The sequence below is a fragment of the Carassius auratus genome, chromosome 16 (genome assembly GCF_003368295.1).
Source record: "Carassius auratus strain Wakin chromosome 16, ASM336829v1, whole genome shotgun sequence".
Taxonomy (NCBI): Eukaryota; Metazoa; Chordata; class Actinopteri; order Cypriniformes; family Cyprinidae; genus Carassius; species Carassius auratus.
The window spans coordinates 1,416,997-1,432,302 of NC_039258.1; the positions used below are offsets into that span (position 1 = coordinate 1,416,997).

At 35.3% G+C, this 15,306-nt stretch overlaps 1 protein-coding gene and 1 long non-coding RNA gene across 3 annotated transcripts in view; both read left to right on the forward strand.

Annotated features, from left to right (window-relative positions):
* Positions 1-890: 890 nt before the first annotated feature.
* LOC113116793 (uncharacterized) lies at positions 891-1,782 on the forward strand. The gene is made up of 3 exons (XR_003294068.1): positions 891-1,055; positions 1,188-1,364; positions 1,479-1,782. It is a non-coding gene; the product is annotated as an uncharacterized LOC113116793 (long non-coding RNA).
* Positions 1,783-5,325: 3,543 nt separating this feature from the next.
* Positions 5,326-15,306, forward strand: part of LOC113115693 (CUB and sushi domain-containing protein 3) — a 236,530-nt gene continuing 226,549 nt past the window's right edge. For both annotated transcript variants that reach the window (XM_026283241.1, XM_026283242.1), the window contains exon 1: positions 5,326-5,681. In XM_026283241.1, the coding sequence (XP_026139026.1) occupies positions 5,531-5,681 (151 nt within the window). In that variant the 5' untranslated portion in view covers positions 5,326-5,530. The remainder of the gene's footprint in view (positions 5,682-15,306) is intronic.

The window sequence follows — 15,306 nt, forward strand, 5'->3', positions numbered from 1 at the left end:
TATACATACATATACATATATATATAATTTAATTTAATTCATTTAATTTATTTTTTAATCCAATTATTCTTATCTACCATATAACTTTTATCAGTGCCCATATTATATATATATATATGTGTGTGTGTGTGTGTGTGTGTGTGTGTGTGTGTGTGTGTGTGTGTGACCCTGGACCACAAAACCAGTCATAAGGGTCAATTTTGTGAAATTGAGATTTATACATCATCTGAAAGCTGAATAAATATGCTTTCTATTGATGCACAGTTTGTTAGAGTGGGACAATATTTATCTGAGATACAGCCATGTGAAAATCTGGAATCTGAGGATGCAAAGAAAAAAAAAGTTTTAAAGTTGTCCAATTAAAGTTCTTAACTTCTTACCAATATTACTAATCAAAAATTATTTTTTGATATATTTACTGTAGGAAATTTACAAAGTATCTTCATGGAACATGATCTTTATTTAAATATTTATCCCAATAATTTTTGGGCATAAAAGAAAAATTTATAATTTTGACCTATACAACGCATTGTTGGCTATTGCTGCAAATACATAACCGTGTTACTTAAGAATGGTTTTGTGATCCAGGGTCACATATTTACAGTTTTATTATATCATACCATTTAATTTGTTTTTGGTGATATTTAATATAACTTTTTTTAATTACCGCTAATTCATTTTTACTGTACGTACATTATCTTTTCAGATTTCTTAAACGTAGATGTCCCTAAATAAATGTAATGGATTTTTTTTTCCTGTGTAATATTTTATTATATTTTAATATATTTAATTTTCATTAATTTCTATTAGAATTTTTTGTTTTGTTTTATCATTGCTCCTAAAAGCATGTATTTTTTTGTGCTGTTATCATGTGCATGTTCTTGTGGCTCCTGAGTGATTATTCACATGGCATTTACAGCTCAAGTAATTGGCTTAACAACTTCCCTGCCCCGAACTGAGTGGCCATGAGTAAAGATGGCAGATTTCTAATTGCATACATCCTTCCCGGTGCCAGCAGAGCACCTGCCAGACAGCTAAACGGATGCAACCTCCAGGTAAGATAGACCTCTTGGCCTAAAAACAACAACAAACAAATTACACACTTGACTTTAAAAATGGCTGAAGCTCTGAAATAAACAAACATTTGAGGAAAACAATGGTTTCAATCAGTGTGTTTATTTTTTTAGTTTCTTTTGTCAAGATGAAATATCATTAAGAGATGCTCAACGAGCTGATAGAACTACGAGATCAGTGTTTCCAGATGGGTGAAAATGGACAGGGCACCTTGGCGGTTAACAGACTAAATTGGAAGGACTGTAAGAGGGACTTGCCTGGAATTCAGAAAGCGGCGCGGATCAGACGAGGTGAGAGTGGCTAGTTATTAAATTGGCCAGCAGGCAGAACGTGGGGGCAGATGAGACCTCGCAAAGTGCATCGCTAATGAGTTTCTGTAATGCTCCCTCTCATCTTTGAACCAGACCTTCAGATGGAGCCCATTGTTGGCAGGGAGGCCAATGCAGATTGTTAGTGGAGGCCGAATCTCCATCCCAGCTTCCCTGGATAACTCCCTCTCTCTCCTAATCTATGCTAATGAAGCAGCAATCAAAGCCTGAAATGTCCAAGTGGCGTGCTTCCTACCTCAGTCATGTTCAAAGCTGTATTAAAGATGACAGAAACAAGTCTAGAGCGTTCTTTCACTGTGTTATGTAGCCCACAGGGGCCTTGTGTTTAACTTCTCAAACAACCATGTTCGGCTTGTGACATGAATGATGCAGACTCTCGGATGACGTCTGTGTGGGCTGATGCCTTTAATGCTGTTTCTTGACATGTTTTTTTTGCACATTCATTTGCAGTCAGTTTTGGGGAATGTAATGAGTTACAGCATTGCGTTACCTGTAACCCAATACACATCTCACTTGTAGAAAATACACTGTGCTACATTCTCGCACAGTTCATCTGACTGAGGAGTTATGCTTAGCTTGCAGATGTTTTTCACATTAGAGATGCTTTGTGAGTGTGTGTGGGTGTACTGTGCACAAGTTTTACCCCCAGACATGTGTGCTTGTAATGGTATATAGGCTGTAGCATGAAATTGCATTGTCAAGGTTTTTTCATTACTTTTCCCATTTTATTTCATTACCCATTTTTCTATAATATTCGATTTTTTTTCAGTACCCAGATATTTTTTTAATAATAAATATAATATAATGTACATGTAATCAACGTTTTTTCTTTTCATTTAATTACTTTTTGTCTCTTGTACTATAATTGTATTAATGTATTTCGTGTATGACTCTTAAAAGCATGCAAGATTTATATAATTTCCCCTTTCTAATTTATATATTGTTAAAATATAATATTTGACTTAAAACTTGCAGCATTTATATTTTTCCCTTTCTATATTATTTATTACTTATATGTGCTATAATATATAATATATTAGTGCTTTTATATATTATATTTATGACATTTTTCAGCTGTAATAGAATTATCAGTGCTGTTTTTTTGTTTGTTTTTTTTTAGCTTTTTAAAGCAAGTAATGGATTTATATTTTTCATTGTCTCTCTCTCTCTCTCTCTCTCTCTCTCTCTCTCTCTCTCTCTATATATATATATCCTCACTTTTGGTCTGAGACACTCTCTGCTCCAGAATTGAGGTGTTATGCTTAGCTTGCAGATGTTTTTGTACATCATAAGTGGTATTTTTGCTGTGCACAAGTCTTTACCTCGAGACATGTTTGCATGCAATCGTATATAGGCTGTAGCATGAAATTGCATTGCGAAAGTTCATAGTGGCAGAGCAAAACCCCCACTGCTCTGATGCAACCCCTAAATTCTGCCATTTTGTTCGCTACAAATAACAAGTTTAACCTGATTCCATTAAAATGCTTGGATTTATGTTTTGCTTACTAACAGTATTTTGACATTTCTAAAACATAAATCTCAGGGCAAGCTGAAAGAAGTCTTTGTCCCACTGTGTATGTCTCTCACACTCTAGAAATATAATATTCATCATGCTCTTGCATACCAAAGCATGTTTTTTTAATGCACACCTTCAATATATCCCTATTTATCCAAACATGAGGAAGAGAAAGGTTTTCAATCACATCAGTCAGAAAATGCATGTTATGATGCAAATTTAACAAGCGATGCTTGGAAAAACAGAATCTGATTGCATAACACGTCGCCTCCAACACTGCTCGTTTATATATCTAATTTCAGTTGTATTGATATGAAACAAACGCTTTGACAGCGAGCCAGATTTTCAGTGAGTAGCAGCTTTGCTGGCCTCCACCAAATCAATGGACAGATGGGTTGCTCTAGAAATAAATCATAGAAAAGCAGGATGCTTTGCATTCATGACCATGTATCATAGATGTTATTGCAGTGGTGCTGTGTTGCAGTGTGTGGGCTAGTGCTTGGCAGGAGCCTAAGTTGCATGAGACATGCTTTCTTCAGTGGATCAGAATGTAAAGAAATGCATCTGTCTTGGTTTTCCCATCTGATTTAAAATGACTATAACTGAAAAGGTGTTTTTCACCTGGTTTTTGCACTAGAGTGCTATGTGTCTTGGATTCACAGTGTGCTCATGTCATGTAATATGTACTGATGTAGCACAGTGACAGCTCTGGATATTGCTTTACAACTTATTGTTATTTTTCTCTAAGAACATGTCCAGGACTCAATAGAGCACAACAGTAGTCATGTTGTTCTATCCTGTATACAGTTTCAGTTCCCATCAACGTCCATTGTGTCCAAAAAAAAAAGAAAGGGCCCACAAGAACCAAAATCATGTGGATACCAACATTCTTTTTCAACAATTCAACAATCTTATGAATCCTCTGCAGTAAATGGGTGCCATCAGAATGAGATTCCAAACAGCTGATAAAACATCACAACAATCTACAAGATATCCACACCACTCCAGCCCATTAGTTAACATCTGGTGAAACAAAAAGGTTCAATAATGCATTTTAACTTCATACTGTTGAGTCCATAATCCATATTAACAAAATGCAATACATTTTTGCTTAAATTAAATGTTTCAATCTTCAAACTTGATGTCAGGTGCAGCCATGGGTTATCTAATGTTTTGTAACTGTAACTAATACTAAAGCATGAAGGAGCTACAGCTGAGGGGAAGATGAATCATAGGATGCTTTTTGCACATATTCATAAAATTAGAAACCTATGTCATACAGAATATGTTACCTTTCTTTAAAACCTGGCAGTCATTTGAATGGAACACTTAGTAGTGGTTAGAAAGTTTCCTTTTGTCTTCTACAGAAAGTGTCATCATACGTTAATATTTTAGGATGAGTAAATGAGGGTGAGTTTATGGGTGAAGTACTCTTTTAATGGCACCTTCTGCAGGCTTTAGTGTGGAGTAATTAATTCAGCACCACGGACAGCTCTTGACTGACCTCTGTGTGTTCGCACTGTTGATGCTTTCAAGCCCTGCTATAGAAAACATCTTCAATTTATATATATTACGAGGCTCTATCTTTCTGATTACTGTAATCTTTAGCTGTCAACAAATATTTTTTCAAAGAAACCCAAGCTCTCAGCCATCCTTATCTGAATTTTTGCATGCGAATGCATGTGTGTGCGTGTATTAGGTTTATCAGAGAGAGAGTGAGAGAGAAGTTGTGTGTGTGTGTGTGTGTGTGTGTTAGTGCTGTATGGAACAGAAGTGGTCCTAACCTACAGATGGCGGAAGACTCCCTCTAAAATCCCATATTTGATTAAATGTACCTTGGGATAAATTGGACGCTCTCCCACTTTTAATGAAGTGCTGGAACGGACTGATTATGATAATGCAACACACAAACTGATGCATAGGTTTTAGTTGATGCTCTGCAAATATGTTAAATATATAAACATGCAACTTTTATTATTAGAATAAGGCAATGCTTTTGCTTGGTGCATTGCAAACATTTTTAACAATCATGCATACACGTTTGACAACCACTTGAAAAAAAACTATGTAATATATACCAAGACAATGCACATTTATTTGTAGTAAGGCGTTGCTTTTTGTTGATGCATCTCTGTATCTTAGCTATCCCAGTAGTTAAGTAACATTTTAAATGCAGGTGCATTTGTTCTTCGTTCGATGCACAATTTATCTGAATGCATGCATTTAGCTGATGCAATCCATTATATTTTTTGAAATATATTATACACTGCATATAGTGATCAATGATGATGCACTGATGTCGCCGATTGCATGCATCGGTAACCTTTGAAACAGTAACGCGCGTGTATTTGGCAACTCTTTGTGAAATGCAACGTGCATGCGAATGCATGCGTTCATTAGAGATGCATTGAAAGCAGCATGCACTGCTCTGTAAGTGAGGAGAGTCGTATGAGGAGTACAGAGAATACTTTGTGCCCCTGTTGGCGAGATGGTTGAGTCCTCGTCAAGGTTGCTGCTGTTGGTCTCCTCATAGATCCAGCGCTGACTGACTCCAGCGATCAGTCTCCTCTCCAGCGCGAGGAATATCCGTTTCTGCCGGACACTTGAGACTATGAAAGCAGCTGATAATAAGGGATGGCGAGGATTTCTAGTGCTTTCACATAGAGGATGTATCAGATGCGCTCACGCTACCACAATGACGATTAAAACTGGATTTATCATTGGGAATATAGTGTTCTGCTGTATACTGTCGTGTGTGCAGGGTAAGTGCTGCTGTCGGTGGGTTTGTGAGACTGTGAAGGGGCTGCAGGTGTCTGGACGAGATGGAAAAACGCAAAAAACATAGGCAGGAGTTTACAGAGCTTTAGTAGTGTCTGTACTATAATACTAAACATAGCCTATTATATTCGAAAAACATTTTTATGCGTTCGCTAGTCGAGTCTATTATCAGAGGCCACTGAACAGGATTAATAAAAAAAAAAAATCATTTTTTTTGTCCCATTTCAAGTCACGTTTTCCTCAAGAAATGTCCATTTTCATCGCATATGTTCTCATTAGATTGTGCAGATACTGTAAGGAAGTGAGCAAAAGTCATCTTAACATTTAAATCTATCTATCTATCTATCTATCTATCTATCTATCTATCTATCTATCTATCTATCTATCTATCTATCTATCTATCTATCTATCTATCTATCTATCTATCTATCGCTGTGGAAGTGAACTACTCTCTCTCTCTCTCTCTCTCTCTCTCTCTCTCTCTCTCTGTACATTGTACTGTAGCATTACTGATATTTCTCTTGCGTGCGCAAAATATTGTAACATGTAACATGTAATTTTAAATTGTACCCCCCCCCCCCCAAAAAAAACACGTATATTTCACAATGCAATGTATATAATTTCACGCTAAAAATAAATAAACTGGAAGCATGCATTAATTTATGTAACCTATGCACTAATTTAACATTTTATGTTGAAAGGGGCATTCCTCTTATTAGAATTCAGGTTTTTTTGTCCTAAATATTTTCCACATGGCATTTATGTTGCATGTGGCCTTCCACATAATATAATTGTAGGTAAATTTTACAAAAAACATTTTAATAGCTCAAATAGGTTGGTGCATTAATATTATATAATTTAATTACAAGTGCAGTAAAGACATATAAATGATCTACCAGAATTGCATCTTGCAATACTTTTATGTTGTCATAAGAATTTTACAGTGTAGAGAATTAGGTAACTATGCAATCTAAGTAGGTGGATGGAGGGTTGATGGACACAGACATAGGTGGACTGTTTTCTTTCTGACTTTGTCACAGTTGTTGCATTTGCACCTTAAAATGCTTAATTTGACAAGGTGCTTATTTTTATTTCCCTTGTTGACTTTGAAAACTCTCTTTTTCTCTACCATTTCTCTCTCTCGCACTGTATAATACGTCCGGTCTTATTAATCTTTTTAATGAAGTGCACAGTTCAGGATATCTGCAGGGCTTTGCTATAATGAATAGCACAGGTTGCATGGGTCTTGTAGTACTGGACAGCAGGCATGATTGATTGGTGTTCATATGTTTATGCATTAGATTTATACCCGGCAGACTAAGCTCAGAGAGCGACACAGAAATAGCTCATAACTGCCCACCAGAACAGTCTGTCACATATAGCGGCTCGTAGAGTAAAAGTAGCGACTTGTGAAGAATAAATAATCCATCCAAGGCATAAAATGTCATAGATATAGTTGCTGGTATGTTGTGAATGAAATAACAAGCAAATCTTTTGACTGATATTGCAAATCCACTCTTGGAAACTGAAATCTATCTTTTGGTGTTGAAATCAATGTGACTCTCATTTGACGTGACTTGAAGCTGGCAAGATGAATAAAAATCCCCCACGCTGCTGTTTAAAACCATTTTTGCTTTCAACAAACACCTTTAAACTCGTGCAGTGTTCCCTCGCATGCGTTAGTGCTTAGTGACTCAGTCTAATGGAAATCTAATGGAAATTATAGAATGAAGTTGCTCTGCCGCAGCACGACATTAACCTCCCTCGTATTCAGTTTTAGCTTTCTTGAGTACGTTTGTGTGCCAAACAACAGCGGATTATTGTGCATACTAAAGTCCTCATTATATTTCCCTCCCGGTGTAGGTAAATGTCATATGGTATTGGGATTGAAATGCCGTTGGACAGAAAGCATGATTACTGTAGTTCAGCTCTGAGATCTGCTCGATTCATCATGGTGTCATGTTGGTAAATAATGGGCCTTTTTTTCATGAATGCAAATATTTAGTGGCTTTCTTCTATCAACAGTGCTCCAGTGATGAGACAAGGCCGCGGGTATTGCAGTCGTGGCTTTGAAGTTATTTCTCATATAATGTCCTTGGCCAAACAAACAACGCTGCGCTGCCTTCAAGGCTCTCTTGATGCATTTTTAATAAGAGGCGCTTCGAAAATTGGGCAGCGTGTAAGATGGGAAGACCAATGAAATAACTTTTCATCTCATTTGAAATTATTGATCTAGGTCCCGCTCGGTTGGTCGTGGTGTAGATGGTCTGGTGTGGTTTTGAGTTTGCGAATCCACATGGTGCTTTCAGTCTCTCAGTCGGAGGTTGTCCTTGATCTCTAGTGCTTGGGTTTGTTGTCCAAAAACAGTTTTGGTATCGGAAATAGTTGAGTCATCGTTTACTTGTCCCCATTCTGCTGTTTTCACATCAAAAGTTTATTTTATTTTTTTTAAGAATCTTTAAGCAAGTCTGGTCTGAGGACTGTTTGTAATGACAAAACACTATAAATACAAAACAAAACCCATTTTTGCTCTCTTGGTTTCAAAAAAAAGAAAAAAAGGGCACATGTTATGACAGGTTTGAAATTCTGGACGCCAAACCAACATTGGGTCTTTAAATCAAAGTATATCTTAGAGATTACTGGAGTATGCATTGCAAGATAATACTATTTCAGGCTTTCTGTGTTCTCATAATTCATAATTTCACATTTAATGCAATATGTTACCTGCAGCTACTTGTGAAAATTACTAGCAATTTCTGAGTGAAAATTATTTCTACATCAGTGCTTCCAGTGATATGGGAAGATTTAGTCTTTGTCTCACAAAACTATTGTATGGCTTTAAAAACAGACTTCTTTTATGGTTCCTTTTTGGTCTTTTTTAAAGTATGACAGCTGTGGTCTCTATGAACTGTAAACGGATAGTTTGCAGGTTTGGAGCAATAATGAGTCAAAAATCTAATTTTCTTGTCTGAATTATTTATTTGAATTGCACGATTCTTTCATTTGCTCAGTTGGACGATGTCCTTGATCTCTAGTACTTCTCTTTATTGTCCCAAAAGAGCAGATAGCTTAAAGTTTGGGTACTGAAAATCGTTCAGTTAAAGTTTACTCGGCCTCATTCTGCTGTATCACACCAAAAAGTGAATTTTTCAAAGCATGTTAAGGCAAATCTTGTCTGAGGTCAGGTCATAATGACCGAAACACCATAAAAATAAATCAAAACCAATTTGTGTCCTCTGGCAAAGATCTTAAATCCCATTCACATTGATTTCAGACTAAAAAATTGCACACATCATGCTAGCCTTGACTTCCTTGACGCCAAACCAACAATGGTTCTTGAAAAACTTGGTCAGGGTAAATAGTCTACTATTTTATTTTGTTTTCTGAAGCTTGAAAGGTGCGTTCACTGCTGTATAAACAGTCAAAAACGAATAATTTACTGGGACAAAACAAGAAGAGGATGAGTGAAAATTCTCATTTTTCTCCCTGGAGCTATTCTTTTAAATTGTGTTTGATTCACAGCAAGTTGAAATAGCTTAAAAATTGCACCTTCTTTTCTGTTGGCTAGCTTATATATGTCTTAGAGACTGTCATTATTTTCCAGCATGCGTCTCAAGGATACATGTTCATTGACGAGTGATTCTGCTTTAACCAGGGATTGACTGTGGGGGATGTTGTTCAGATGTGCTCAGTATATGCAACACTATTCACTGCTTTAATTACATGAACAGATGCAAACTGGGGTTTATTTTGAGCAGAAGCACAAGCTGCTGCAGTATTTCAAGAGTCCATTGTGTAGTTACTGTAAATGAATGCTTATCATGAGCTTTCTTCAATAATTCAATTGATCCCCTTAGCTAACATCCCCAGAAGAAAACTATTTTGCTCAGATTTGTTATAACTCAAGAGGCCTGACTGAGCTCTCAAACATCGAATACATCTCATATTTTTCTCCTAGAAATGGTAGGAGAAATAAAAGCGTAGAGCTATAAATGGATGTGAATAGCAGTTCAGATCAATTTGTTTTGAAAGAGTTTGATGAAAAATGTTTGAGTTCAGAGATATATGACATTTGTTTGCTGGCTTTGGTATCTGTGCAAATCCTAACATAGTCTGAGAGATGATTGAAAACAAACATTTAAAGTTTTCCTATTGTGTCTGAAGAATAAGTGTTACTAGGTAATTCTGCATACATTTATATTTATTTACAATTCCATTAAAAATGTGATGTATGTTTTTTTTTTTTTTTTAATTGATATTGCATTATTGTTCTTTTTTTAATTTCAGTGCCCCATTAAGGATTTCCAAATGATTTGCTAAATGGTTAATTTTTTCAAACCCCTCCTTTGGCATGACGCTAATCTGCGGTGATTGGTCGATTTGGTCTCCTTGTTATTACATCATGCCTGTAATACCTGATAAAGCAGAGTTTGTGAGCGCAGTGCTGCTTTGTGTACAGTGTTACCGGGAAAACCGCTATTTTTACCGCTCCAAAAGCAGCAGCTAGTGGCAAAGAATGAATTTGCTTTCTCATTCAGACCAATTCGAAAAGATGAACAAGTGGGCAGGCAGTGTACTAATGTTTCATGTTGACATCAACATGAAACGGCTTGGGATTAGTTTTAAAAACGACTCGTTTCACTGATTCAGAGTCGACTCTTTCTTTTGAGAGAAAATGACTTTTATACACGTGCACTTTCAGATTCAGAACTTTGCAGGAGGTTTTCATTCACTTAGAGTTGTGTTACACACTGCATGAAAGGTCATTTTCAAAAATCCATAATAAGGGAACTTTTAGACTTATTTAGGAAGGATGCATTAAATTAATCAAAAGTGACTTTAGAGACGTTTTTGATGTTGTTTACAGTTAAAACTTTGTTTCAAAATATTTATATTTCAAATAAAAGCTGTTCTTTTGAACTTTCTATCCAAATCCATAATATTGTATATATACATTTAGCAGACGCTTTTATCCAAAGCGACTTACAGTGCATTTAGGCTAACATTTATTATCTAACATGTGTTTCCTGGGAATCGAACCCACAACTTTTTGCGCTGCTGACGCAATGCTCTACCACTGAGCCACAAGAACACTATATGTAAAACAACAACAAAATAACATTTCTAAAATTTCAAACATTAAATACATTTAATATTTTCACATTTTACATATTAATATATTTTTAAAACATTAAATAGTTTGTGTTCAGAAACTATGGTATATGTAGCAGTCTGATGTTTATCAAATAGTCAGCAAGACCAAAGTTTGAATTTGTATTTATTTGTTTATTTTTTGTGTTGAAGATGACACATTATCACTTTCAGACATTGACTCGCAGTGAGGTTTTAATGAAAGTTTTACCAATATTACGGTCTTGTTTCTCCACAACATCAGACTCAGGTGTCTGCATGTCGCCTTCAGCAAAAGAGCCAATATGGAACTGTTTTCTAACTGATCCTCCTGATAACCTTTATTCAACATCACTCTCGAGCTGAAATGCTGTGAAGATCACGTTTAAAAAAACAGCATGACCCCTGAGTGGAATAGGGCAGGAAGCAGCTAGGAAATTAATTTAATCAGTCAAGCAGATGACGCTTTAATTGACATTGTGATCCATCATCAACCTCTCCGTCCTTATCAAAGATAATTGACTTGAAATGCTGCTCAGATGTCAGATTTGTCTTGTAGCTATCCGAGTGACTTTTAATATGTGCTTAAAATATTTTGCACAGTCATCTTTCATTCAACTAATGTTGTACTAGGTTGTCTGAAGACATGTTAATTCACTGTACTCTGAGATCTGAGAGACTGGTAGCGTGATGTGAACTAGATTTTCTTGGTTTGAACAAGAATAACACTGCTACTGAATAAAAACATCCAGTCAATCAATAAATTAGTCAGTCAGTCAGTCATTTTGGTTTTAAACATCAATGTTTTAATTTATTTAATTCAACATTGACGTTTAGATTTATTTAAACATCAGTATATGGGTTTATTTTTTTAAACCAATGTTTTGATTGTTTAGTATTTATTAACATATCGTTTTATTTAAACATCAGTATTTAGATTTTTATTTTTAATTTATTTAAACATCAGTGTTTTGATTATTAGTTTTAACATAAATGTTTTTATTTTTATTTATTTAAACATCAATATTTGGATTATTTTAACATTAGTTTTTAATTCATTTAATATATTTACTTTATTTGTTAATTTGTACTTTTAATTTGTTGTAACTTTTTTTTGTTTACCTCGGTTTATAAATTCAGCAACCATTTAAGCTCTAATTTATTTATTATTATTTTGGATTAATATTTATAGTCCGTTTTTGGTAAAGACTATACATACTTAGTTTACATATTCTTTATTCTGTAGCAGTTTCTTGCTGCCATATTTCTGTGGTGTTGCTTGGTGGTTGATTAATTATTTTCACAAACATTTTCCAAAATTTGTGGTTCTGACATTGAATGAGCATTTTATTCATTCTTTGTCTGCCATTCTTGTTATATACAGTATAACATGCATTAATAATATGAGGCTGAAATGTGAGGTTTAAATCTTTTTTTTTTTTTGAGTTTGCAGGTATGTTATAGATAGATGCTTACTGGAAAAAGTCCTGTTTGCAAGTTTGCATTGGAGAACTGCATTGATTTAGGTATCATTCATGTTTTCAACATAAACCATCTTTAAACAAATCCATAATCCGAAGTATGAGTGACAGTAATAGTGATATTGTCTATCCGCTTATTTCCCATCCGTCTCTTACCTGCGTATTGTGTTTCCCCACACATTTATCTACTGACATCAGTTTTTCAAACGTCTTGCCTCTGTGGCGCAGTCTTTTGTTTTAAGAAGCTTTCAAAAGTCTCGCTCAGTTGCACAACCTCTCTCTGCTCTTTTATCAGGCAGCGCTTCACAGGGTTCACCGGAGAACGGCTTGAGTGACAAACACTGCTTAAGTTCATTACACAAACCCTGGCTCTTGCCTTCTCGTCGAGGAATCCCTTGTCTTAGAAAGCCGGCTTTTACTCACAAATCGAATAACAGATGGCAGACCTGGGCGATTGTAATTATTCACCAGCAAATCAGGAAAGCTTGCTCGTTTATTAACCAAATCAGAGCCAGCAGTAAAATCACCTCCTATTCTAGAAAGCAAAGGGGCCTGTGGTAATTGACACTGATGAAGTTTGATTAGTTGTGTTGGCGAGTTTTGCTTTAATATTCCTGGAAAGACTCCCTGGGTAAGTTTTCAGGCTGCATAATGCTAACATTTGTATTGTTTGTGCTCGCTTCAATAATTCAGTGCTTTCAATTCCGATTACGTCATTCTGTTTCTTGTCAAGCGATTGCTTTCTGTCAGAATGGATTACCTTTGATCACTGGCTTAGTGGTTTCTTTACTTCTGAGTGAACTTAATCCATGTTTATTGGCTGTTTTGAATTTCTTGAAGTGTTTTAGATTTAGGAAATCTTTGTCAGTTAGACATGAAGCATAAACTGGCATATTATGTTCCTTAAAGGGACAGTTCACCTAAAAATGTACCTTCTTGCATCATTCAGGTTGTTTCAAATCTTCCTCCAGGAAAGCAAATAGGTTTTGAACCGCTTGAGGGTGAGTAAATGATGATAAAAATGACTTCTCTTTTAGTGCCTTAATGTGATTTGATTACAAAGCAAAATATGGGTGCAAGTGGCATCTGTGATTAAATGATGCATGCAATTACATTCAAAGTGATTTTTAGTGGATGTACCTTTAATTATGAACAGGTTCCACTAACCAGGAAGTGTACAAATAGGTTTTTGGCTGTGTCAGAGAAGTAAATGTAGCTGCCCAGTCAATCAGTGATTGAACAAGTAGCCCTTTTGTAGGAATTTACCTCCTAAGAAAAGTCCAAATCACTTTAATGTCACATTTAATGACCAAGAACACATTCAAGTAAGCTTTACAAATAAATAAATAAAAATTACACATATTTAATGTTTACAATGCTTATTTACCAGTAGAAATGAAGTCATCACTCGAGAATTTTTTTAAATGCTATTGTTAAAATATTGTTTAATCATTTTAAAACCTTACTTGCATTCTAAACCTTGTGAAGCCTGACATATGAAATAATAGTTAAATTTGTATTTTATTTTATTTTTAAATGGGAAAGTTTAGACAAACCTTTAGACAAAATCTAAAAATAAAAAAAAACCTTGTCTATGTATATTTGGTGAATGTTATTTTGAATATATTATCTTATATCATGATTTTATGGATCATATAGCCGGATATAGGAAAATATGGAGCTCACTTGAGGAGGAAAAAACAGCTCAGTTTTACTGAGCAAAAATGCAATTTGGTGCATGTTTAAATTGGCCAAAAAGTATAATGAAATTCTGATAGCCTTTATAAATTTATGGGATGTTTATGACAGCATAGCAGACTACAGTAAATGCATATAAATATCAGTTATCATTCTGTATCTCATAAAATGTCTAGAGATTATATTATATACTTAGATTTATGACCAATGCTCTGTAGTTTCAACCCATATAATGCAATGCAATACATTAATGGTTGAGAGATTAGCAAATAAACATTCCTCAAATGCATGATGATCATATCTGATGCTCACATTTCAACATGATTTTTCTAAAAAATGAGGATCAAGTAAACCTCAGTTGCTTCAGTCCAGTGAGTGTTCATCTTAATAACATTACTAACAATATACTCATAAGTTATTCTTGCATTAATTTATAAAAATCAGCATCAATTTCACCACAAAAACACACGTGAAGGAGGATGTTTCTACAATTATCCTAAAAGGCCTGCTAAAAAGTCTGTAACTATCAATCAGACAACATAAGGCCTATAGCTGATTATCTGTAACAGGTTATTCAGCAACGTCTTGAGAGTGTTGATCATTTAGAGTGATTAGAAATGTGTGTATTAAATATAGTATGTTTTATAGGGTTAATAAAAATTTCCTCTCTCTGAACCTTATGCCATTAATGCATCATGTAAAAGTTTTTAGTGACTGATGGGTTTGAGGAAATACTCTTATTTACTGTCAGCAATGATTCATGTATTCAGATTCACAAAGATAAACAGGCTCTCAAGATAAACTGAGTCATTGTATCTCATTTTCTGTATTCATGTGTAGAACTTGAGGAAGTGCACCTATAAGTGTCCAACACTTTTTGGAGTACTGTACATAGTGGTTTTTGATCACTAAAATTAAGATGAGAACATTGTAAAGCAGAAGAAACAGTTGTTTGGTTGCTAAGCCGAAGGTTTGCCCTTTCCTTTGGCTTCAAAGGGCCATCTCCTCTGCTTTGATCAACCTGACTCATGTTGAGATCCCTGTTGCCTCATCTACCGACTAGCTTTGCTACAAATCAATACTGGCTTTCGATTGCAACTTACAGAGTGGCTGATAGTTTGTTTTAAACAAGAGCGTGGGTCTGTCTGAGATGACCCCCAGCTGGGTGTGACGGCTCGTATGACAGAAATGATTGATCCACAGCCATGTCTAATGGTTTCTCAGCTTGTTAACATACTGCAGGTCTAGAGGGCTAGTGATCGTGATGCTGATTTTCAGCCTGTTATTCTTCAAATAGCAT